The sequence below is a fragment of the Patagioenas fasciata genome, chromosome 2 (genome assembly GCF_037038585.1).
Source record: "Patagioenas fasciata isolate bPatFas1 chromosome 2, bPatFas1.hap1, whole genome shotgun sequence".
Taxonomy (NCBI): domain Eukaryota; kingdom Metazoa; phylum Chordata; class Aves; order Columbiformes; family Columbidae; genus Patagioenas; species Patagioenas fasciata.
The window spans coordinates 28,574,744-28,599,326 of NC_092521.1; the positions used below are offsets into that span (position 1 = coordinate 28,574,744).

The 24,583-nt window shown below is 36.7% G+C and overlaps 1 protein-coding gene across 2 annotated transcripts in view; it reads left to right on the top strand.

The window, feature by feature from the left end:
- Window positions 1–24,583, top strand: part of MMP16 (matrix metallopeptidase 16) — a 177,451-nt gene that overhangs the window by 59,802 nt on the left and 93,066 nt on the right. Inside the window, exon 2 of one of the 2 annotated variants that reach the window (XM_065830111.2) lies at window positions 23,373–23,521. The exons of the other annotated variant lie outside the window; for it this stretch is intronic. Coding sequence (XP_065686183.1) covers window positions 23,373–23,521 — 149 coding nt within the window. The remainder of the gene's footprint in view (window positions 1–23,372; window positions 23,522–24,583) is intronic. 2 annotated transcript variants of the gene reach the window in all.

Genomic DNA, 24,583 nt, shown 5'->3' on the forward strand with positions numbered 1-24,583 from the left:
TTTTTTTTTTTTGGTAGCATTCCTTCACAAGTATTATATCAGCAATATTTGCCCTTGTGGGATGTGCAGGTTCTCTGTTTCACATATTGTCCTATCTTAGAGTTGTCAGTTTTCCTAGAAAATTTAGTTGTATCAGTTCTGCTTTGCTTTTGCTTGAAGTGTGTATTGGCTGGGCTGTATTGTAAAATACCAGTCTGCTGTCATTTTGCTGTTTTGAGAGTTGGGCTTTTTAATTGTATCCACAACTCACAGCTGCATATTATGTTTCAAAATCAATAGCAGGATGTTACATTATTTTAAAGTGACTTTTATCACAAGATTAAAAGAGAAAACCTTACAATTGAAATTCAAATCTCATCTGTCCTGTTGCGTTTCTGGATTTCTTTTGTCTGCATCTATACTAAAGACAATACTATCAAGGTAACTGGAACTGAATCAGAAATAGATCTGCCTTGACAGTTGTACCATCTGGAAGCTCTTATCTTTTGTAAGTGATTTTTTTTTTTTTTTAAGAGATATTTTGATTTAGAGTCACAGCTGTTAACAAGTATGTTTGGCATATCTTAAGCGGTGGATGCTGCAAACAAGCCAGGTTGGTTTCTCATAAAGCCAGTCTCTGGGCATGGGTGAAAAGACTCCAAGTGGTATGATTTGACTTGGCACTGGTTGCCTGTGATACCAAAGAACTTTTAGGACAGCAGCAGTTTTATTTTCTTTTGCCTGGCTTTCCTGCCTGATACATGTTTCTTAGCTGGGGCTGAGGAGAGCTTGGTGCAAGCTTCCAGGACTGGAAGGTTGGATACATTTCATGCTCTAAAAATGTGTGAGTCACTGTTCATCATGACTGTCTGGAGAGCACTGAGCTTAAATAGGGGGGTGCACTGTTTGCAGTAGTTATCATTGCACACTAGATGCAGAGGCAGCACTGTAATGCAAATGTCCTAACTGGACTTTGTTACAACTGGCATGGAGCTGCACCACTTCCAGCAATGAGCTGCCATCGAGCCTGAATTCCTCTTGGATATAGCAAAACACTTTGCTATAATAGTTGTTCTAATCCAAGACAAAGATTACCAAACTATGGCATGCATTTTTTTTCACAATTCATACACTATCTATTTCAAAGCAGCATGCAAAATATTAGTAGTAGAACAATAACAAGATGTCTTGCTCCCTTATTTACAGAGGAATGACAGCTGTTGGGTAGCCAGTAAACGCCCTCTGCTGCACCTGTGTGGAGTTTGGCACAGAGATGTGCCAGCTACAACCACCACCATATAGAAGAGATAGGACTGGAGACTTCCTGAGTGTGCATCTGACCCAGCAGTGACTCTGCAGGAGTGGTTGCTCGTTATACAGGGGAACCCCTGTGGAAAGAAGGATATATTAGAAATGTCACAACCAAGGGGGATAGCTAGAGAGCTATAAGGCGTTGCCATGTGTTTTACCAAGAAGTGCCTTGCTTTTACATGATTGGTTTTTGTTAAAGAAACCCATGGCACATCTGATGAAGCAAAACATTTTTACCGTTTAACCTAAGGTCAGCCTTAGGTGATTCACTTCTCCTTACCATTCCACTGGGACTTAGAGATATTAAACCAACGTACATGAACAGTGTCATCACACCGTCAGTGTTGTGTCCACATCACACTCCACATTTTGTTTGGAGCACTCATTCTGAAGCATTCCTCAAAATGAAATTAGAATGAATAGTGGCATTTGAGGTGACTTTTGCAGATAGTGCTCATTAGGTAGCACTACAGCAGCTAAGAGATGTGATAACCCTTAAATAATTCTCATCATATTTGACTCATCTAACCACTGCGACTATATTTTTAGTGGCAGTAATTATCATAGATCTGAGCATCTTCTTCACACTCCAATTTTATTTAATGTTTATGATTCTATATGTAGACTGCTACACTAGATAGCTCCAGAGGACTATCTAGTCAGGATGTTAGATATGATTAGTACTGAATTTTTCTCTTAGTGCTAATAAAATGAAAAGGAGAAACACCTACACATGGGTGAAAGAATTAGAGCAAGTAGTATTTCTGGAAGATATATTCTGTTTATGGTAAATGCCATTCGTAGTAAATAGATAGCATGAACTATTTAAAGAAATAAATACATTCTTCAATTCAATGTTACTTGGGTGTTCCATTTTGGCAAATAAATAATTATCATAATAGATAAATTATTATTATATATTATCTCAACAGTGGGAAGTAACCGAAGAGTTGGGGCCACACTTATACTCTTTCATAGACTTCTGACTGATTGGTTAGAGCTAGTGTGCCTTAGAGCATTGTACCGTAGAGATCAAATAGTGCTTGCTATTGATTTCAAATGCAGCATGGCCTGGACTATCACACTGTAGCTTTCTGTAGTGTTGCTTCTACTGTTTTTTCTGCATAATTTGCCTTAATTCTGAACAGGGTTCATTTCATCTGGACATAATTCCATGTACTGTTTTTACATGAACTTTTCATAGTTATTTGTGTAGCTACAAAGCTGGCACCACCAAAAAGTAGCACCAAGCTTCCTTCAAGACTCAAATGTTGCCTGACTGCTGTATCTGTTTTTCTTGCGTGTCCATGGAAAAAGACAAAATCTGAGCAAAGCACAATGTAAGTTATTGTACTTTGCTCTCACATTTTGAAGAGGCATACAGAAGGTGAAAGTGTTCCTGCAGACCAGAAGCACTGAAAAGTTGATGAAGGACATTGTCTCCATAGATGGGATTGAGTAATTTATGAAGGAATAAAACAATTCAAAATAGTTTCATGGCCTGGAGTTTGTTGGACTGAACAGCATTGTAAGGAGATAACCAGAATTTAAACATATACCTATTTTTCTATTAAAAAATAGACATTTTTTACAAGTACTTTGAGGCATTATAAAAACTGATCTAAAGAGAACACTATTTCCTGAAATATTTTTTCTGATAACTTTTCTAACTCACTCTTTCTAAGATGTCAAATAGTTTGAAGTAATCTGCCAAACTGGAGTATTATGTACATTTGAAGGTGACAGCATCAAAGAAAAATCAATATTTGCAAACATGTTAGTGCTTGTTTGTAGTATTTTGAGACATTGCCCTGATATTGTGTGATTGATCAGACTAAAAGAAAGCATATTCTTCATCCAGGCTGCTGAGTCTTGTTGTGATGGATGTGTCAAGCAATGTTGTCCTTCTGAACTGACTTTTCTAAAGCTGAACACATCAGATTGTTATCACAGATGGCTTTGCTTAGAGATTCTTTGTCAGATCCCTTGTCACTGAGATTGTGTTTGAATTTTGGGTCAGTAAAATGTAGGCTCATAAAAAACTTTGGCTTTATTTGGTCATTATCTGAAAACATAACTCTCAAAATCACCTATCATACTATTACGTATCAGAAAGTTGATAAAAGTTTTGCCAGCAAAATCAAGTGAAATGAGAACTGTATCTCCAAAATAGTGGTCATAGTTTACCGAAATTCTGAAAATATTAATAAAGTAGGATTTATCAATTCTTGATCAGAATGACAGTAAGCAGTTGACACCTAGTCTACCTTGATGCTGCTCTTATGCATTGCACAAGAGTAAACGTCTGGCGAGTCCACTTTAATCCCAATTGTAATCATATACTATTTAGATAATAAACTTCTGACTTCCATATGCTTTAAGCTAAACTTTTCCTCATGTGCAGGTCTACATGAATATGTAACACACAGGCACAACATCTGGGTCTGGATTTAATGCCATGTTTCCATAACCAAGTGTTGAAAAAACAGCATAAACTTCAGACTTTGTGAAAACCAATGTGTTCACAGTTCACTTCGGTAATTGAAGCACAGTTATCAACAAGAGCTTGGGTGTTACAAGCAACATCAAACACATTACTTTAATACATATTACACAGTGAAACACAGACTTCTTTTTCTAATTATGTACAGATTTTGTTGTAAAGATGGAAGTTATTGAAATGAAAGCCAAGCCATTGTTACCGGGATCACTTACAGTAAAACGATTAAGGTGTCATATAGATCTATGGGCACTGTCAGAGATAACAGGACATGAAAAATGCCTCAGTAAAACTGTGCTTGTGGAGACTCCCTGCCCAAATTTAAACCTTCTGCCTAGCTGCCAATTTGTATCTTTTTTATGTAGTAAAAAACAACAAGTCCCTACCGTAATAAAACTGAATGCCAGAGTAAACTGAAATGCAAGTATGTTTTATTAAATGAAAGGCATTCTAAACAGTAGAACAGGGGGGGAATGTACCTGTAAAGGACAGTAAGTAGAGTCAAGTGATAATCATTAAGATATTTGGAAACTGTGAGACAGTTAATGTAACAGTAATAGAAGTAAAATGTAAACACACTGTGAAATTCATAACTCATTTCTATCTGGCTGCACAGTGAATATGTGTAAAGTATTTTAGTTTAATCAGTATGCGTAGAGTCTGTCTGCAATTCCAATTGGAAAATCCATGTTTTTGGATTTCTCACTTTATTAATATAAAAAAGAGAAACGTGGTTTTAGTAGCTCACTGTATTTTTTGTACCTTAGATGTATTGCGCTATTTATGTGTATTGGATCTTTTTTTGGTTTGTTTTTTTGTTCCTTGTTTTTGTTCCTAATTTGAGATTTTTAAAAGAGTTTATATTCACAATAACTGAGATGTTCAGTCATGCGCAACTAGCTGTGAAGATAAGCATTTTATATATTTTTATATACTTTGTAATTCTTCAGAGTAGTAATTAATAGTAGAAGAATAACATGGAAAATTACAAGAAATTCTCAGAAGTCCTCAAGTAGTACCTTAAGCTGTTTAAGTCCACAGCAGTATCTCAGAAGTAGACTGAGGAATCTAATAGTGGAGTTGAACACATATTCAGTGTCAGTTGCAAGCATCAAATGATAATCTTGAAATGCTTCTGTTAAAATCAAAAGCCTGGAAAATTAAATTAGGTTCTCATCAGGAAGATAGCACAGTAGGTCAGGTGGAACTGTACACAGGCTACATATTGTGAATATTTTTTCGTTATGTATTTCTAACTGACCAGAATGGTTGTAACATGAAGAGTTTTATTCCAGATAAAACCATATTTTCACACTGAGATACTGCTGTGGACTTAAACAGCTTAAGCTACTACTTGAGGACTTCTGAGGATTTTTTGTAATTTTCCATGTTATTCTTCTCTTTGTGACATATATGAGCCGGCCACTCTGCAAGGGCAAAGAAGACAGTTAAAAGATTTTCTGGTTTGGATCACAAGGATTAATGCCTCCCATTTTTATCTGCTTTTCTATATAGGCCTCTATCTTGTTTTATCTGTCATGTTCTTTTTCCCCATTTTTGGAGTCTATGCTTTTCAAGCAGTTTGAGTTCATATTCACCAGAGTGTATGGTGTCGTGCAATTACATGTGAAAAAATTTGACCCAGGAAAACAGGAAGATGTAAGATGATGAATGTGAGTGTTAGCCATGCTCAGACTTGGAAGAAAATTCAAAAAATCATGAAGTTCTGATGGGAAAATTCTGTATACCCTAGTATAAATTGTTGTTTCATTTTTTTGCTTGTTTTGTCATTGTTGTTTTTGTTTTTTCAATGAAATATGCTGTTTAGGAAGTGGGGGTTTTTTGTTGTTGTTTTTTGTTGTGTTTTGGGTTTTTCTGCTTTTTTTTTTTTTTTTTTCTCCCCTAGGTTTCCTGTAGCAGAGACTCAGGCATGGGTTCAAAAATTCTTCTTAAATAAATAATTTCTTTGCAAGATACAGGGTAGAGCAGCTCAAGCTGGGTGCCTCCTCAAGAGGGACCTTTAGTGGAAAAAAGCTTGGAGAATTATACCCCCCCCCAATCCAAGCCCCCACCTCCCCTGCATCACTCTAGACCAATTGCAAAATTAGAGTCTGGGATCTTCCTGTTCTTCATGGGGTCTCTTCATTTTCATCAGGTGGACCATCAATCAAAGTTCTGACCTTCAGTTGTTATTTTACAGCTGCAGCTAGAGAAAAATAAGTTTTTGGTAAATCAAAACGTTCTTCTGTTTCGTCTTCTGTTAGACGCAGCTCTGTTCCTTTACTTATCTCCAGGGATGCAGCTTCCCTTATCTGCTAGCTTGAAGACTCTGAGGCCTATTTTACTTAACCAAGCAGAAAGTTCAAAGGTTTGCAGCTTGCAGAAGTTATGCTAAACAAACTTACTCATGTTAAGCAAATCCTGTCTAAGCAGTTTCTAAACAAGTTTTATAAGAAGCAGTATACAAAGTAATTCAATAAGCTGAGGCAGTCTATTCCCTAAAATATATGTAAAAATGCTGGAAAAATAACCTGAATTCCCATATCTCTAACATTAAAATAAGGAAAGATCCATTTCTACTAACAGGTCTATTTGGATGTTCTTTAAAAATAGCTTCCACGGATGATCTTAGCTGGTATTTCGTAGGTTAGAAGAGAATTTCACTGGGACAAAACTGAAGGTAATTGAGGTTTGTGAGTTAAAAGATGAACAAATAGTAAAGCATTTTCATATATGTATTTAGTTGATTTAGTTACATATATATACATTTAGATTTATTTCAATTTTTTTCAATGATTCATGCCCACATTGTACTGAATTAACCTCTCCCTAATAAAACTTCTCCAGTCTTGTGTGGAAATTAAGTTTTATGTCTGATCGTTTCAAAATTAGGTTCTGTGCCTTTCTAGAAAAAAGCAGCTACTCTAGAAGCCTTTCAGAATGGCAGACTAGTGCCTGAGAGTACTGGATCCATACTACATGAGGGGACAATCAAGTTTTAAGCAAAATTTTCAATACAGAATCTGAGAATCAAAGCAGCATTTCCGAAAGATTTCAGATACTTTCCTGGTGTTAGAAGTTTTCAATATTTTAAAGTGATGAAGGAAAGGAGAACATAAAAATTAGTGTCAGAAGAAAAAGAAGTCTTGCCAAGCATTTCTATTATAATGCTGAATTGTGCACTACTTGGCACTATCTGAAATATTTCAAGACCTTCACAAGACTCAGAACAGAACTTGATATATATTTTTCTTACACTAATTAGTTGTAAGGGGTTTACAAGACTTAGTTCAAGTGTTCCATTATGAAAAGTGACATGCAAAGAAGAATTTGGTATGTCAGCTGCCCTATGTGCCCTACAGAAGTAAACAAAATAAATAGCTCGTTCTGAGCCTGCAAGCAGATTTTAAGGTTTAGCATTTTTTTTAATCAAATGACAGAAAACTTGCTTAAGTCTGAAGGGATGTATATGTGTTTTCCACCTGTCTAGACCTTGTGTGTACAAATGAAGCCATTTATATAAACAGCCGTTGAGCCAATACATCACCCGAGACCTCAGCAGCAGACTGATCCATTTGTCTCAGATTCTTTTTCCTACAAAGCAGTTCAGTACTCAGTAAAACCACATGAATCTTTTCTAGTTCCTTCCAGCCCCAGACTAGTCTATATTAATCCCTCTGCAGACTTGTGTCCTGTTATTTGTCAGTCCCTGCTGCTTTTTTTTCGTTCAGGCTTGTGCACTGTTCCCTGGAGGCATCAACTGCCAGACCTCCCAAACTCAAATGATGAGTGTGGCTTGAATATACAGCTTTCTCTTACAATAAGCATTACCTCTTTGCTGTCACAACCACGTGTTTTGTGAGGCTGACATAAACTGAACAGGCACAAAAGAAAGACACATGATTTCTAGATCCTGATATGCAAAACTGCAAGTCTAATGGCTACTGCCATGGTGATTGTACAGGTATCACATCACATCTTCCTCTTCTTAAAGAATTATTATCTCTAAGATGAGTGTTACCTCTAGAAGGAAAATAACATGAGACCTGTTCTCATAGAAGTCTGTTGATCATCTGCTTTCATAGTAAAGGTCATAGGACTTCCCTGAACTAATTCTGCTTTGAAATAAAGCACATCCATTAGGGAAAAGACAATCCATCCTGATTTTCACATTACCAGTGAAAATAATATTTCTTAAAACTTCAAAACTTATTCCGTTAGCTACTTACCATTGCAAGTCTTTCCCCCAGGTTTTGTTGAGAAGTCAGTTTATGATGAGATTTTGCATTTATTTGGAGAAAGGGGGAGAGAGGTTATTATTTCCTGAGTGCTACAATACAGTTCTCAGAATGTGTGGATTGAAGTGAATGGTTGTCAGTTTATTGAGGGTGGCAGCTGAAATTCAGTGCTGATAAGGTAATGCATACTAGAGGGGATAATTTGAATTTCTCTCACACATTGCAGATTTCTAAATTAATTGTAGTCACTGAGGGAAGAGACTTGGGCAATGTTTTGGACAGCCCAGTGAAAACATCTGTTCAGTGTACCGCAAAAGGAAAATGCTAGGACATTTAAGAAACAATTCTAAAAATTCTGAAATGTTTTAATATCATTACTGTTTTCTTACATAGTGTTTGTTAGGTTCTGACAACTTCATCGCAGGAAGTGATTCATCAAGAAAAGAGAGAATTCTAGAAAAGGGTGAGGAGAAATGTGAGTAATGGAATGCCTTTTTGCAAAGGATTGTATTAAAATAGGATCAGCTTTAGGATTAAGAAAAGCTGTGTTCTCTTTTATTTTTTAAAAAATTAATGCAGAAGTGGACAGCAAAGTTTGAAGTGAAATTGCTTTTTAACCAAACTTTTTACTGATGAATTTACCCTAATAGCCAGATTTTTCCATAATTGTCCAATAGGAAGATTTTACTAAGGCAGGAGACAAAGTACCATTGAGACAATCCATTGTGACATTTACCATGTTTAGTCCCGTACTTAGTTTCCAATTATTTATCATGATTATCAGTTTATGTGGTAGGGATAATGACCCTGACATCAGCACATACAATCGTTTAATAGCTTTTGACATTATCGGATCCTTCACTTTTACCTTGTTTACATGTCATCTGCAAAACTTACCTGATGCTGAAGTAAGTCTGCTTTTCTGCTCTAGAAAGGAGGAAATTAAGGGAAGGGGAACTACAGATCAGTTAAATTTGATTAATCTAAAAATGCTGCTTGCTAAAGACTCTCATTCCATTAGGCATACCTCACTGTTTGGCAGTACACCTATGTGACCATATCTCACTTTTTATCTGTAAAACTGAATGAGGAGAAAAATCCAGTTTTCCGTCTGGCAACTTTAGGTTCCTAAGAGTTACAATGCTGAACTTCATGGACAGGACACATGAGATGCTTCAATGACTATAGGTACTTTAACAACCAATTGAAAGCTGGTTATAATTTCTGTTAAGATGATGTCTTAGGGTCTTTGGATCTACTTCTGACTAACATGTGCTTGGTAGCTTTGAAGCTCTGTCCTTCAATACTTGTAAAATAGAAAAACGTTATTCAAGTTTGGATCAAGTTGCAAACTTGGTCTCCATCACTGCTTCTTCAGACTTTCTGCTATGAAGAGAAAGAAAATAACAGTTGCTGCTACTCTCTGAGCCCCTATTTATATCACTGTGCTTGCTACAAGTAGTTTTCTCAGCAATGTGAGTCCTCACAGCCTGCATGCGCTCCCTATGAACTTCTCATTAAAGTCTTGTTCATATCCCTGCTCGTCCTTATAAGATCATCAAAGAGCAGCATGAGCACTTCAAGTACTCTTCTGTAGATTCAGAAAGTCATCTTTGCACCAGTTTTTGTTCAAATAATGGCTGAATTATTAAATCCACTGTTAAACTAAAAAAGACTTGAATCCTAATGATGTATTTTAAATGCCTTTAACAATAACCCAACTTAGATTGTTGAGTTAGAAAGCTGGTTTTGCTTTAAAAGCTGATCTTGTACAGCCTTCCAAAATTAGAAGCTAACATGAGGAATTTCTACTTTTTTGTAATATGAAATTCTCATTGTTAAAAAAAGGATGGGTAACTTTATCACTTTTCTCAAACTGAATATTCTTTAGCTTAGAAGTAAGAAGAGAGATTATTTTGTGAAAAATTTCTTACAGCAAAAAGCCTGTGGCAAACATAAATTGAACCCTTAGAATAAATAAATTGAACCTTAGAACAGATATGATGAAGGTCAATTGCACTATTTTAAGCTAAAGGAGAGGATGCTTGATAAAAATGAAATTTATAGTGCAGATGTTTATCATACAGATACCATCTTCAAACAATGCAAAAACATACTGTCAGCTCTAACCCATAGGAAGTCAAAAAACATTGCCAAGTGTTTAAAATAAGTTCTAGTTTAGCTGTCATACAGCAAAACAAGAGCACTTCTTCCATGATGTCCACCACCTATTGGAAGATCTCAGTTGGAAATGTTTTGTATGTCTGTTCTGTTTTGGGATAGGATTGACGAGAGCCATATACCCTAACCAGTTCATGCCATGTTGAACATAATCTGTATTTGTTTGTTCATTATATGTGGGTCATAGACTGGAGGGTTTTTGGGTGTTGGTTCCTTAGTTGCAGTTCTGAGGTACTTCAGTCTGGTGGGGAGCTAATGTTTGCAGGACTTCATTTGATTTTTGACCCTGCTTGCTTTTTTTTTTAATATATATATAAAAGTATAGATAAATCCTGATCTTGTTGGTTGATAGAGGCACTTGACTGAGTTCTGCCGGGTACTGAGTGCTCTACACATCCATCTGAACCTACGGCTTTTGAGAGTACTCAGGGATTCACAGCATCAGGTCCTAATTAAGCAAAGCTAAAATTGTTCTATTACGTTTTTAAATTGCAATACACATGACGATAGCCCATAGGGGAACTAATAAAAGATAATCCTGTGGTTTGCTCTGAAGCAATTACTGTACGTCCCTTTCTGCCTGCAGGAATCACCTTGTCACATCCCTCACTTGCATCAATTCACCACTTCCCTTTCCCCACTTCTATTTTTGTAATCCTGCCCTTTAACAAAAATAGAGTTTAGAGGACGACATAAAAAGGAGACTTGCAGATGCACTAAAATATGTGCAGTCTTTCTGCTACTTGCAGAAGGATTGCAGACAGCTGGTAAGTTAGTGTACTGCAAGCAAAATAGACTTATCAAAAGTAATATGAGGACATTTTTATCTTTATGAAAGTAACAGGCTAATACAGCTAGCCTGATTTGGTCTTATTCTGCCAAAAATCTACACAGAGGTGGTTTCAAGAAAAGATAATGTTTTACTTCAGAATTGATATGTCTTTATTATAGCAAGCAAGACAGCTTTCTCTACTCTTTCAGTCTTGTCTTCACCATAACGTCCATTGCAGCAGTCAGTTGTGACAGATTTAGTCGTGATTTGAAGCAAGGATAGTTACTTACCCAGAGTAAATTCACCTTTTCTTGCTACTTGAACTCTATACAGAAAAGCTACTCTATTCACTGATTTTGATCCATGCTAAACAGAATTTATGACAGATGTGTGATCGCTGTTAAAGACGTTTAACCAGTATTGTTGTTACCTCTTCAGTTGTAGAGCACTGCCTGTCTCCATTTGAACCACATGTACAAGAGGAAAATAAGACAGTTGTAAATTGCATAAATTATCAGAAAGAATCATGAGAAGCAATTATGTAAAAATGGAAGTGCTAGATTCCTATTGATCCCTGCGCTCCCTGTGGCACAGTCATCTCCCACAGGCATTTTCTGAAGAAGGGTTGGAAATGAAAGTGGGAAACATTAATTACAGATCAATATCCCATGGAAACTCTTCTATTGGACTAACATTTTCAAAACCGTGGACTAAGTCAGAAACTAAAAGAGGACAGAACAGAGAACAAGGTGGTTTCTGTACTGCCTGTTTCTTTTCCTTCTTACAGCTTCTGATTAGATAGCTGTGTGGATTGTCTTCATTGCAAAACACGAAGAGAGTGGCTGAATTAAAATGTTGCCCTCTTTCCTCCCAGCTGGATTAATTGCTCCAAAGAACAAATCATACCTTTCAGGGATTTTACTTCCTTTCTGCTCTTTCAGGTCCCTGGCCTCTTTGCAGCAGTTACAAGGTTTTCCTTTCAAATTATGTTGTGGTGTTTTGTGGTTGTTTTGTTGTTTTCATTCTGCTGTGTGGACCAAATAAAGTAATTTGGGAAATGACAGTATTACTTTTTATGATCATTGCAGTCTTTTCCTGTCTCTCACCGGGAAGTGACAAATTCTATACAATTTATGTGACTTATAAAATCTGTCTTCATCTTCTATCTATATGTTTCTACAGGAAAACATGAATCAGATTTTTCAAAGAGCTGTTGTAGTACTGAAAATATCACAAATTTTATATCAGCTTAATTGTAAAAAAAAGAAGCATTTCTAAAATATGGAATGATATTCAGCAAGGAAGCACAGCATCTTAAATTTTGCATCTTATATATCTGACTTCGAAAAACACAAGGCAGAAAATAAGATGTTTTCAATTTTAAAATGAGCTGATTATCAATTTATATTTAAAAACATACTGTGCCATAAAAACTTATTGCAAGTAGTAGTGTCACTAGTTGCTGAAAAAGCACAGAAAGGAAAAAAAATAAAATTAACATTCAACAAAATAAAGGAAGTATCTCATTCAATTAAATAACTTCTTTTTCCACTGAAGGCAACTTTGCTGTTAACTTTGGCATAGTCACTTCTTTTTTAAAGACAAAGACTTCCAAACATTGTTTATGTGCGGTACAGTATGAATTTACATGCAATCTTACCTGTAAAGGTGTAGTAAAAAAACTATGAAGTATAAATCCTGAAAAAAATATGCAATATGTTGTTGCATTTCTATTCTTTTGCTTTAATGCAGTTTTAGTTTAATCCAAAATAAAATAATATTCAATATATTGTTATCTATATGGGAAATATTTGCATAGATATTTAATGGATGTGTTTATGATTCAAAATATTATGTTTATTATGTCTATAAAATGAGGAAAAAATGTTATAATGAAGCAAATTAAATAGACATGGTATGGAGGAAAAAAAAGTTTGGCCATGTCACATTTCCTATAGATGTTTAACTTGAAATTCATTTACTTCACTGATGTAAACCTAAACGCGCATAAACTATAATAGTAAAGATTTTTTGTTTAATGGTTTCAAATACTAAGTGTCCGATATAGTTTGAATAATCATTTCCCTAAAGGAACTTTGTAGCTTGACCTTTCGTTTTTGTTATTATGGAATACCTTCCCACCATCCTTTTTAAAGTAGTGCAACACCATCTGTTGGTACACTATGTATTTGTTTTTCCTATGTAAATGTCTTAGAACAAAGTTTTAATATTTTTAATGAGATAATTTGAAGCAACCTATTGGAACATATAAAGAAATACAGTGCTGATTAATGCGTTTTTTGGTTTATTAACTGTTGGTATATTTTTCTTTTTTTTTTTTTTTTTTTTTTAATGTGGCAACTTGTAGTTTACAATTGTGCCATAGAAGATATACCAAATAAACGATTTTTTTACATTAGTTTTATAGTAGTATATAGTTTCTATTTGTGTGGTGTAGCTGCTGCTGTGAATGATTTTACAGTGTATAAGGAAAAATCCTGTGTTACTGTTAAGTTTTGCTGACATGAATGCCTCCCTCTTGAAGTACTTGATTGACTGCAATGATATGCTCAGAGCCTAAAATAGTCTGTGGCCATTCCCAGCTAGTGCCAAGCACTTTGAGACTTTGCTGCTTGTAGGATGGCGATGGAAGTAGTGAGACAGTCCTTATGAATTCATGAGTAACCTCTCAGAAGATACACAGAGAGGGAAAGAGTCAAAAAAAAAAAAAAAAAAAAAAAAAAGTAAAAGGTTGGAGAAATAAAGTGAGCCTTATAAGGACTGAGTATTATGGAATCTTGTGGGCAACCTCCATACCCCACAATATGATGGTTGTCAAATGAGCAGACCACAGTCCTTGCAAAATGTGTTCCAGAAATCAGACTGCTTAGCTATCAGGCAAAAAGTTCTGATATTGCACCCGTATTCTTCTTTAGTTTCAGATGAATAAATAAAATATGTTATTGAACAGGTATTGTAGAAATAGAGTTTTGTGGAGAATTAACTTCCTGGCACTTATTTTCATTTTTGAACAAGAGGACATTTTTCCCTAATCTTGCAACACTCTGCTAGATAGGTTGTTATTTTCAAGACTGTTCCCTCAATTTTTTTTTTTTTTTTTCAATGACTATGGATGACCATGAAGAATTACTCTTTATTTTTTCTACTTTATCTTGTTTAAAAGATCAAATTACTCAATACCACTTGTACATAATGGTTTTTAGTCTCTCCTTCCTATAAACTGTTTCTTCATTTCACATCGAAATACATAGTATCTATTTTTGATGAAGGAATTGACTCCCATTCTTTTTTCAACGTAGCACAATTGAGCTCTGTTGCTTCTTATAGCAAACTATCTGTCTTCTACTGTATAAATACTAATAATTACTGTTGTTCCCATCTTGATATTTTCTGATTCTCTGCCAGTCCACTTTTTTGTCCTCATGTTAGGAGCACTGACAATGCCTTATTGACTGAAGGTAAGAGGGCCCATGAAACATGCTGGCTATTCAAGAAAATAAACATGTAGGCATGTTTTTCCTCCTTGATGAATACTGTTTTTCATGTCTTGGAAGTCTTGGAATGACACTGGTTACAAGCATGTGATTTCTAATACCAAGTGAAGCCTTCCCTTATCCATGAGGAGAGTGTCTGTCTAAGAAAATCAGTCACAATAAACATAATTCACAAGGAGTACATGCTTAGCCAAAGTTAGAAGTCTTCTTTTTCAAGCCAAGGTTTTGCAATGAAGCCAGCTGAACAGTCTGTTTGAATTGCTAATTGAAATCAGGCAGCCTCGGGACACGTTCCTGTATGCACCTATGCACCTTTCTCTCTGCGAGCTAAAATATACATTCACTTCAGTTTGAGAGTAGTGTACACAGTAAAAGAATCTATTGTTTTGTTTGACCATGTGAGAATTAGTCTGGAGTAATTTTAGAGCAATTATTACAGCAGACCTTGGGGAAAAAATAAAAAAAAAAAACAACCTATAAAAATATCAGTAATGACTTACCTGGATTTCTAATTCCTCAGGGACTTTTCTATGTTTGAGCCAGTATGAGTGGGATTCTACAAGTCTTAAAGACATTACAGTTTTGGGAGCTTCAGTCTAGAATCACAGGATCACACAGAATGGTTGAAGTTGGAAGGGACCTTTGGAGGTCATCTGGTCCAACTTCCTTCTCAATCAGGGCTGCCCAAGGCCATGTCCAGATGGCTTTACAGTATCTCTGAGGATGGAGACTCCATGACATCTCAGGGCAACCTGTACCAGTGCTAAGTCACCCTCACAGTGAAAAAACGTTTCCTTATGCTGAGAAGGAAACTCCTGTGTTTCAGTTTGTGCCCATAGCCTCTGGTCCTGTCACTGGGCACTGCTGAAAAAACCCTGACTCCATCTTCTCTATTCCGTCCCTTCAGGTATTTGTACATATAGATAAGATCCCCCCTGAGCCTTTTTCATCCAGGCTGAACAGTCCCAGCTCTTTCAGTCTTTCCTCACAGGAGACATGCTTCAATCCCTAAATGTCTTAATGGCCCTAGATTGTTGTTGGTTTTTTTTGTTTGTTTGTTTGTTTTTTTTCTGAAGCAGTCATGCCTCATCCAGCCATATTATCCAACACAGCATCGTTAGCCCTGCAGAGCTCTTCATATTTTCCTAGAAGCTGTAGAAATTCTAATAAGATGTAAGGACAGCGTCCCCTAACATATGTTCTATGATTGAGTGTTTACATGTGCTAGAACTGGTAGTTTTATTTGTGGAAGTGTCTCCACTGGTCTGGGTCCATGCCAGACTTCTCCAGAGATTTCTGTCAGTGACTGGAGAAAATTTCCCTGAGCATTAATGAATAAGGTCCACAGTCTGCAGTCAGTTATAAATGTGCATATACTGTTACAGGGAATGATCAAGGTACAAAGAGTTTCTTTCCAGGGCAAGAATTGTGTCATAGTTGTTATAACACTAACCCACTCTCAGTACAGACACTCAGTAAAAGTAGTAAATGAACAATGTATCTCCTGCCTTTGGAGCTGGGTAGTATTTGATCCCTGTTCCAAGCGTATTTCAGAGTCTCTCAAGCAGCTTAGCATGTAGATCCTACGTCTGACACTTACTGGCCCTCACCTGTCTGCAATCTGCAAATGGCTCTGTCCTGGTGCTCCTGGCTGCTCTTTCACACCTTGCATTCCTGCTGCTTTCAAGATGCATTATATTTTCCATGGACAAATGTGGCAGTAAAGCAGAGGATTTAGTATATTTAAGCTAAACTTGAATTATAAATGAAAGGAAATCAGCAAACAGTTTTGACTATATTTTGCCTTTTTACTTTTGCTACTTCTTGGAATCTGACTTTAGTTTGAATCACTAACCGAGCAAAGCTTCTGGAATTGGGCTGCAGCCTTGACTCTTGCAATGAAAACACCTCTCACTGGGACCAGAAGCTCACTTCTAAAAGTATCTCAGTCACCATACACTTATGCCAGCTCAACTCTGCTACTTCTATTATAGTACCACATCTAAGTATTTACAATAGTACAATCTGCAACTTAGACATCCCACAGACTTTTTTGAATTATTAAGCTCTTATTACAAATTCTGTAATCCACAATAAAGTTTACAGTCATTAATGTGTCTAAGACTATGTCAATACCACATCTAAACTGTTTTTTGGGGGGGTTGTCACAGCAACTCACAAGTAAAAAAGTTGATCACTTTCTAGTTCAGGTCATTGGAGAAGTAAATTTTGCAAGTTGGTACTTTTTTTTTTTTTATTTGGCATGTTCATAATGACAAACAAGATAGTTCCTTGGCTTGAACATGATTCCTTCTATTTCAAGTCTTTCCACCCTGATACACAATTTCTAGTAAGTGGATTTGTTTGTGAAATTCAAGGCATTCCAGACTAATGTATTCTGAAAATACAAGCTCTTTTTTACCTGTTAAGGATTAGTTATCTCAAATTGCAATGATAGGTAACAAGCCAATCATAGCTATTTACCTATTATGTTATCTATGATAATTCTTATTCTCATTCTGTAGACTTTTCTGATAGACTAGGTTAGACTTTCCTGGAATATATGTTCTTGCTATATACCCTTTTTTGGAAGTGTTTTTCTCACTAGATAGATACCAAATAGTTACACAGTATACCCATTCTGTAAGTTCACATCAGTGTCTTCTGTTAAAAAAACAAAACAAAACAGAAAAAAAACAACAACAACAAAACCACAAAACAAACAAAATCACCAATGAGGAACTGGTGCCATTACAGATATGAAGTAGGAAAAAAAACAGAAGATTGCCTATAGTGCTCTGTGTAAACACTTCTATCTCTCTGGCTGTAAGGTTGTTTCTGGCAATTCAGTGTTAGCTGTAGTAGTTAGGTCTGTAATTAAAACAAGCCATTAGCCATGATTAATTGGCCTTAATGGAGAAATGACCTAGTCATATGGATTCTAATTTTGGAGTTAGCTTATTTATCCATACCATAGTAAAAGCCATTGAAATGTCTTTTCAAAATTACATCAGCACTCGAACTGCTAAATCCTGTGATGATCAGTGTCAAGTAGATACTTAAATGTATGCTTTCTGAAATATAAGTCTCCTGAATTACTCAGACATTTTAAATAATTTCACTTAGAGTATCTTAGGGCTTATACCTGGGTCGGGGCAGCCCCTGGTATCACTACGGGATGGGGGATGAAGGGATTGAGAGCACCTCTGCGCTAAAAGACTTGGGGATATGGCGGATGAAAGACTGCCAGCAATGTGTGCTTGCAGCCCAGAAGATCAGTCATAGCTTGGGCTGCATCAAAATAAGCGTGGCCAGCAAGTCAAGGAAGGTGATTCTGCCCCTCTGCTCTTGTGAGACTCCACCTGGAGTCCTGTGTCCAGCTCTGGAGCCCTCAGCACAGGAAAGACATGGACCTGTTGGAGAAGGGCCAGAGAAGGTCCATGAACAGGAGGGCTGGAACACCTCTCGTATGAAGACAGGCTGAGAGAATTGAGGTTGTTCAACCTGGATAAGAGAAGGTTCCAAGAAGACCTTATTGCGGCCTTTCAGTATTTAAAAGGAGCCTTTAAGAAGGATGGGGACAGACTTTTTAGAAGGGCATTTTACAACAGCACAAGGGGTAACGGTTTTAAACTAAAAGAGGGGAGATTCAGGCTAGACATGAGGAAGAAATTCTTTACAATGAGGGTGATGAGATACTGGCACAGGTTGCCCAGAGAGGTGGTAGATGCCCCATCCCTGGAGACATTCAAGGCCAGGCTGGATGGGGCTCTGAGCAACCTGATCTAGTTGAAGATGTCCCTGGTTATTGCAGGGGTGTTGGACTAGATAACCTCGGAAAGTCCCTTCCAACCCAGTCTATGATTCTGTGATCTTTAGTGGAAGTGTATTAATAAAACAAAAGTCAAAATCATTTGAAATTATGAAAACTCACAGTTTTACTCAGCACAAATAAGAGGGTTTTTTTCATCATAAAATCTAAAAAAGGAACAAGAATACATGAATAATAATGATAGGTAGCTGCACTACTGATGGTGTTAATGAAATTGTTTTGATCCGTGCTTTATTAGACTGTTTGATTTACTAAGCTTTCAGGTTCATAGAACATAATTGTACTGCAGCTTATACTGTACACTGTCATTTGGGAACATTAACAATTTGTTGATAAGTTTTATCTTAGAAATTAGTAAGATCTCTAGAACTCTGATTATCTTTGTAATGTTCTTGCTTAATGTTTAATGATGATATATGGGTTTTCTTTGTTCTTAGTAACAGTTTGGTGTCAACATACTGTTTTTGAGAGCACTCTTTCTTCCCACATTAGCAAAGATTTGAATGATTCAAGTCTGTTGGTGTATTTAATATACTTTAAGATAGCTCATGCTTTATCCTTTAGAAGAGATGAACATACAGCCATGTGACAAAATGCTATCTAATCCATAGCCAGGTGATCTGTAGAGCGTAGTATAAGTAACATTTAAAAAACAAAATGAAAAGATCTCTTAATCATCGCAGAAAAAAGCCATTGATGACATCTAAAATCTGGAGAGTGATACAACTCATGTACTGAGCACTTACAGGTTCCATAGGCTCCTGCAGAAATGGCAGGTCTCCAGCAAACTCCTAATATCTCTACAGGTTTCATCACCAATGGGTTCTGATTATCTTTTTTCTTACAATTTCCTTACAGTTATGAGGAGAGAAAGTGAAGGAATTTTTCTGGTTGAAAAAGTGTGTGTAAGGCATAGTTTTATTATTTTAAAATGTATGGATAAATGGGACATAAGCCTTAAAGTTCAATTAGTGAGAAATAATATTTTTAAGCATTTTTTTTTCCCTGCCAAATGAAATGTTTGTGTGTCCATGTTCTTCTGAACTACTAATAGCACTCTTCAGCTATTCTCCAGTGTTTGATAATAAGCTGACAATGGGAACTAACATAAAAATGTAGTGCAAGCAGATGCTTAATAAAGATAGATTTTAGCTTCTGTTTTGCTGGAGGTTGATGTGGACAATGAAATAAGGTTAAACAAGAGGGGTTTCTTTAGTTTGTATAAAGATGTTAAAAAGTGTGACTCACATAAGAGAGTTCAAATACATAAAAGGCTGCTTCAGAGGGGAGAGGAATAATTGGTTCCCCTCACCTGTAGCAGGTAAAATGAGAAGTTACAGGCTTAATTTATAATAAGGAGATTCAACACAGAGGCAAACTTCAGAGCAGTGGGGTAGTAAAGTACTGTAATAGGGAGGGAAGTGATGGAGCCTGTTGTCTTCCAGCTGTGTTTTTCTGTGGTTACTGTGAGAGGTTACAACGGCTTTCATTTCCTACAGGACAAGAAACTCCCATCCAAAAACTTCACTTGAAATAGCAGTATTTTTTCTGCCTAAACTGTTTAAAGGAATGGGACATATCACTGATCTTGGAGTCTATGTAAAGGGTCTCTGTTGGCATCTCAGACATTACATGTTAGATAGATCTACTTCACCATTTCCTTGTTCCAAGACAGATGAGGTCCTCGGAATTATAGGTGGTTCACCAACACTATACTGTCATTGCTGAAGTGCATTAAGGCAGGGATAAATTTAATTGGGTGTGGGGGGGTGAGATTTTTGTGGTCATAATAGATTGCCTCAAAAATACAAGGCAGTGAGAAATTTGTTCTCCTTTGTTCTCCTGCTGTGACTGCCTCACTCTGACTCTTTTCCTCTTTGTTGTTTTACCCACCTATGTATTTTGGACTTCACTTTAAAGTTAAACTTCTCCTCCATAGTTCCCAGCATTTGGACTATGCACAATAGTATCTGAGGGGCGTATTTCAGGTGTCTGGCAGACTGGGCCAAGCTCCTTCAAAATTTTTAATAGAAAGCTGAGGAATCTGAGGAATGCAACAGGAACCAGATCTGTTGTCTCTTTTCTTATTTAATGATCCTTTCTCACAAGGAGATAATACCAATAGCTTTTAATGCTACTGGTTCTCAAGCATTCACCGGTTATTAGCCTTGGACGTCGATTTGCCTGAATTTTCAAAAAAAAGAAACTTGTTTTCAGGGTGTCATCTGACTTTCTGGTATGTTGGCTGTGTGTTCTGGTTGCTATTTTGAAGGCTGAAGGAAGACCCAGGTGGTCTACTTCCTTTGCTCAATGATAGCGAGTGACTATAAGGCATCCTGTATTTAGCTTGTATTTATGTCTTTTTAGAAAGGGAAAGGCTACAGTGTTCTCTCCTGCTGTTTCTGAGCCACCTCTCTTTTCATTTTCCTGTGTCTGCAGTGGCACTCTGCTAGATGCCAGTTTGTCCTCTCCCCTTCTCCCATGAGCAGTACACCCCAAGATATTTTTTTCTCTCTCTTTATAGCTTTTCTAATTCAGACATGTGAAGGTTTAGCTTCTTGTAAATTTGGTTACTTGTAACCCCACGTTTGTCTCTTTCAGTTATCCCACAGTGAGGATGGTTTTGAGACGTGATAGGTGGCCTCACAAGCCTATCAAGCAATCTTGTGTGCCCTTAGTACCCTAAAGAGAACTTCATGAAAAGCCCTGCTATGTGTCTGTATTCCAAATGCATGCTGAGCAGGTGACAAGAAGGTGGCATCATTTTAGACAACAGTGACATGCTGCTCAGAATTATGTTTTTCCCTGACTGATCATTTGTTTTAATATCACTGTCTATGACATCGTTTCCTTTGCCTTTTATGCAATGACTTGAGAAGATGAATCTCAAAATAACCCCATTCTTAAATACACTATTGTAGATAGTAACTCAAAAGAACTCGCTACACGGAAATCAACCCACTCTGTGTCAAACTGATCTCTTATTTCCATGCTCATGTTTCCACATACTGCGTTGCTCTTGCTATCATTCCGCTGCTAGCTGGCTTTTCAGAGAAACCTTTCAACAGTGGGAGGCAAAACAGACTTTCTGTGCAAAATTATTTGTGTGGTGACCCAAACCTAGCAGAAACTTAGTGCTCACAAGTTCACCCTTGAAGCTGAAAAGTGCAAGACGTCAGGAGTATATAAAGTTGGATGTAGGTACTGATTGTGAGGATTCATTTATACTGGAAATGAGAGCATCTTCCTATCTATTAAGCATGATTTTGTTCTTATTCTGAATAGCTCCTGTATATAAAGAAGGTGTGAAGGTAAAAGAGGTTAGGCTGGGTCTTAATCCTATCTGCTCTGTATCTGCCTGTTGTGTGGAGCTCACAGACATTGGTGAGATTATGTCTGAACTGCACTACGAGAAGGTAAACCTGTTTAAATTAGAAATATCTGAGCTCATAACATATCTTCAGTGCTAGTTTCATATTTTATTTACACTGAGCCAATGTTTACCTATAACACATGTTCAGCATCAGTGAAGTGAACCATAGCAAGTAATTGATCCATCTTGAGCTTTTTCACTGGGTCTGTAAAATGGGAGTGTGCCATTAACATGGTTAACCTGCTACAGAGTTGAATTGAGTGGACTCTGCAAGCTAAACTGAAGGCTGAAAATTGCAGCTACACGGTTTGGTGTTAGGCTGTATGTAAACAGTGAGTATAAACAGATAAAAAACGCACAAGTGTTGCATGAGGCAGTCAGAGCCCAAAACACTGTAAGGGGAGAGTGGGTGGATAGCATTAATTAATATAATGATTCAGAATCCTTGAACTGGGATGTGATATGTTTGAAAGAGGTGGCTGAACCAATTTTTTATTTGTTTATCTATCTATCTGTCTATCTATAGTTATTTTTTTTTAACAGAAGATCACATTCCTGAGGCCACAAGTACTTTGTTACTGGGGAGAGTGAAGCTGCACCAAGACAATTTAACTGTGTCTTGCAGAGAGGTGTTGAGTGTACCTTTCATTCTAGTGAGTAGTTAGTCCTTAGATGAGAAACTAAGACCTTTTTAAAGATGTATCAGTGCTCTCATTGCCTCAAAAGTCTTACACTGCTTTGTATAGGCTAGATTTTGAGAAAGCTTAGAAACATTAAGCTAACTGCAGCTGCTTGTTTGTGAAATATTGCCTCAAGAGGACAGCATGTTTCAGGGGCTTTTTCCAGGTGTTCTTAAGATATTGGATTTAATCCATAAAGCTTTCAGTTATTTGTACCATACTTTCTCCCTCTCACTTCTACACAATTAAGGGTGTAAGGGTTGGCATTAAATCCATCTCAATGTAAAAAGGAAGATCCTCTTATCAGGGAGTTTCCTGTAAGTGGGCACAGACTCAGCTGCTTCACTATCTCCTGGCCACCTGCTTTGTCTTAAGTGTGTGATTCTAATATTCTTCTCGGAAAGCTGAGTATCTCCCCACCCTCTCTTTCATATTCTTTGAGAGATGATAACAATATAGTGTAACTGTGTGAGAGCTGTTGTGGATTTATTACTGTAGTTGGTGAATATTCTTATGTACTCTGTGGCTGATCGATTATATGTGGCATATATTGTAGATGTTATATTTTATCTGCTTTAAAAATTTCTTGAAGTGCCTAAGGCCAGGGTTATGTGCTTAAGTTGTGACTTTGAATAAATCAATATATTAAATAAATAGTTGAAGGACAAGTTTCAGATAATATAGACAGCTGGCTCCTGGATAGAAAACACTGTAAGTCTTAAAACAGCAAAATCTTTAATAAAGGAGATGAAATAAAAGCCCCCAAGAATTTATTCTCTGGGGAAAAAAACCCAAAAAACAAACAAACAAACAAAACCAGAAAACAACAAAACAAAACAAAACAAAAAACAACAAACAAAAAACCCCAAACTAACAAGATTTATGCTTGGTGAATTAGAGGCTTCATTATATATGGTACAAAACCTAATTACTAGGGAGCATTTATTTACCTCTAATTTCTATTTAATAGCCACTGCACTTGTCATTGCAGGTATGGTTACAAAAGTATGGCTACCTTCCACCAACTGACCCCCGAATGTCGGTGTTGCGCTCTGCAGAAACCATGCAATCAGCTATAGCTGCCATGCAGCAGTTCTATGGCATTAATATGACAGGAAAAGTGGACAGGAACACAATTGAGTAAGTAACCAGTACTGAACTGCTCTTGACTTTTCTGTTTCAAGCAAGATAAAATAGAACTGGAAAAACTTTATATCACATGAAACAGGGTGACTGGGATATCCGAATAGTGTTGCAGCTTCAGATGGGGAGTTGAAATGTTTCTCTCTCTCTCCTTGCCTATTTTTTTTCTCATGTTCTGTGTTTCATGGTAGCAGGCAGTCACTTGCCTGCCTGTTATTAGGCATGTGGTTGCAAAGAAATTGTGTCAGGGTTAATTAAAGAAAGGGCCAAAAGGTTGTCAATGTGGAAGTGGAGAAACTGATTCAAGATTGGCAAGAATTCACGTAAGGTTTCACAGTGAAAAGCGTCTTTTCTTACTGGAAAATCTTAAGCGTAATATTCCTTATGCTCATTGCAAAGTATTTTAGCACACTCCACCGCCTCATTTATTTAATGGTTTCCAGTAACAAAAGACCAGGTGTGGTCATTTTTACATGCAGTAAAATTGGATTAGTTTTGCATGCCCTTTGCAATTCTGAAGTTGTTTAAGGCAGGCAGCATCTGATTTTACTAAACACAGACAAACTTTGAGAAACAGAGCAATTAAAAGACACTTCCAAACAACTCTATACTATACTAAAATTTAAAAATGTGCCAGGAAAAAGAAAAAAAAAAAAAAAAAGAAATAGTATTAGTACACAACTAAGAAAATGGATCTGGTATTAAGATTCAAAATGCTTGTTGGACTTGTTCCAGTTAAAATGTAATAAAGATTGTCTTGTGGTTTTAGAAAAAGTTGCTTGGCTTGAAAAGCAAACAATAATGAAGTAGTACTGTTACTACATATACAGCATTTACTTTATTGAAATATATTTCTACACCATCTCTAAAATGCTTTTTGGGGGAGGGGAAAAAATCATCCTTCATTTCCCATTTACTAAACCTAACCCAATGTGTCATCTTTCATTATTCATTTTTAGTAAAGTAGCTGACATGAATGATTTTTCTACTATTTAGAGTTTAGGGATGAGCCTACCCGAAATACTGACAGGATTGGAAAAATCATTTTATTCCACTGAC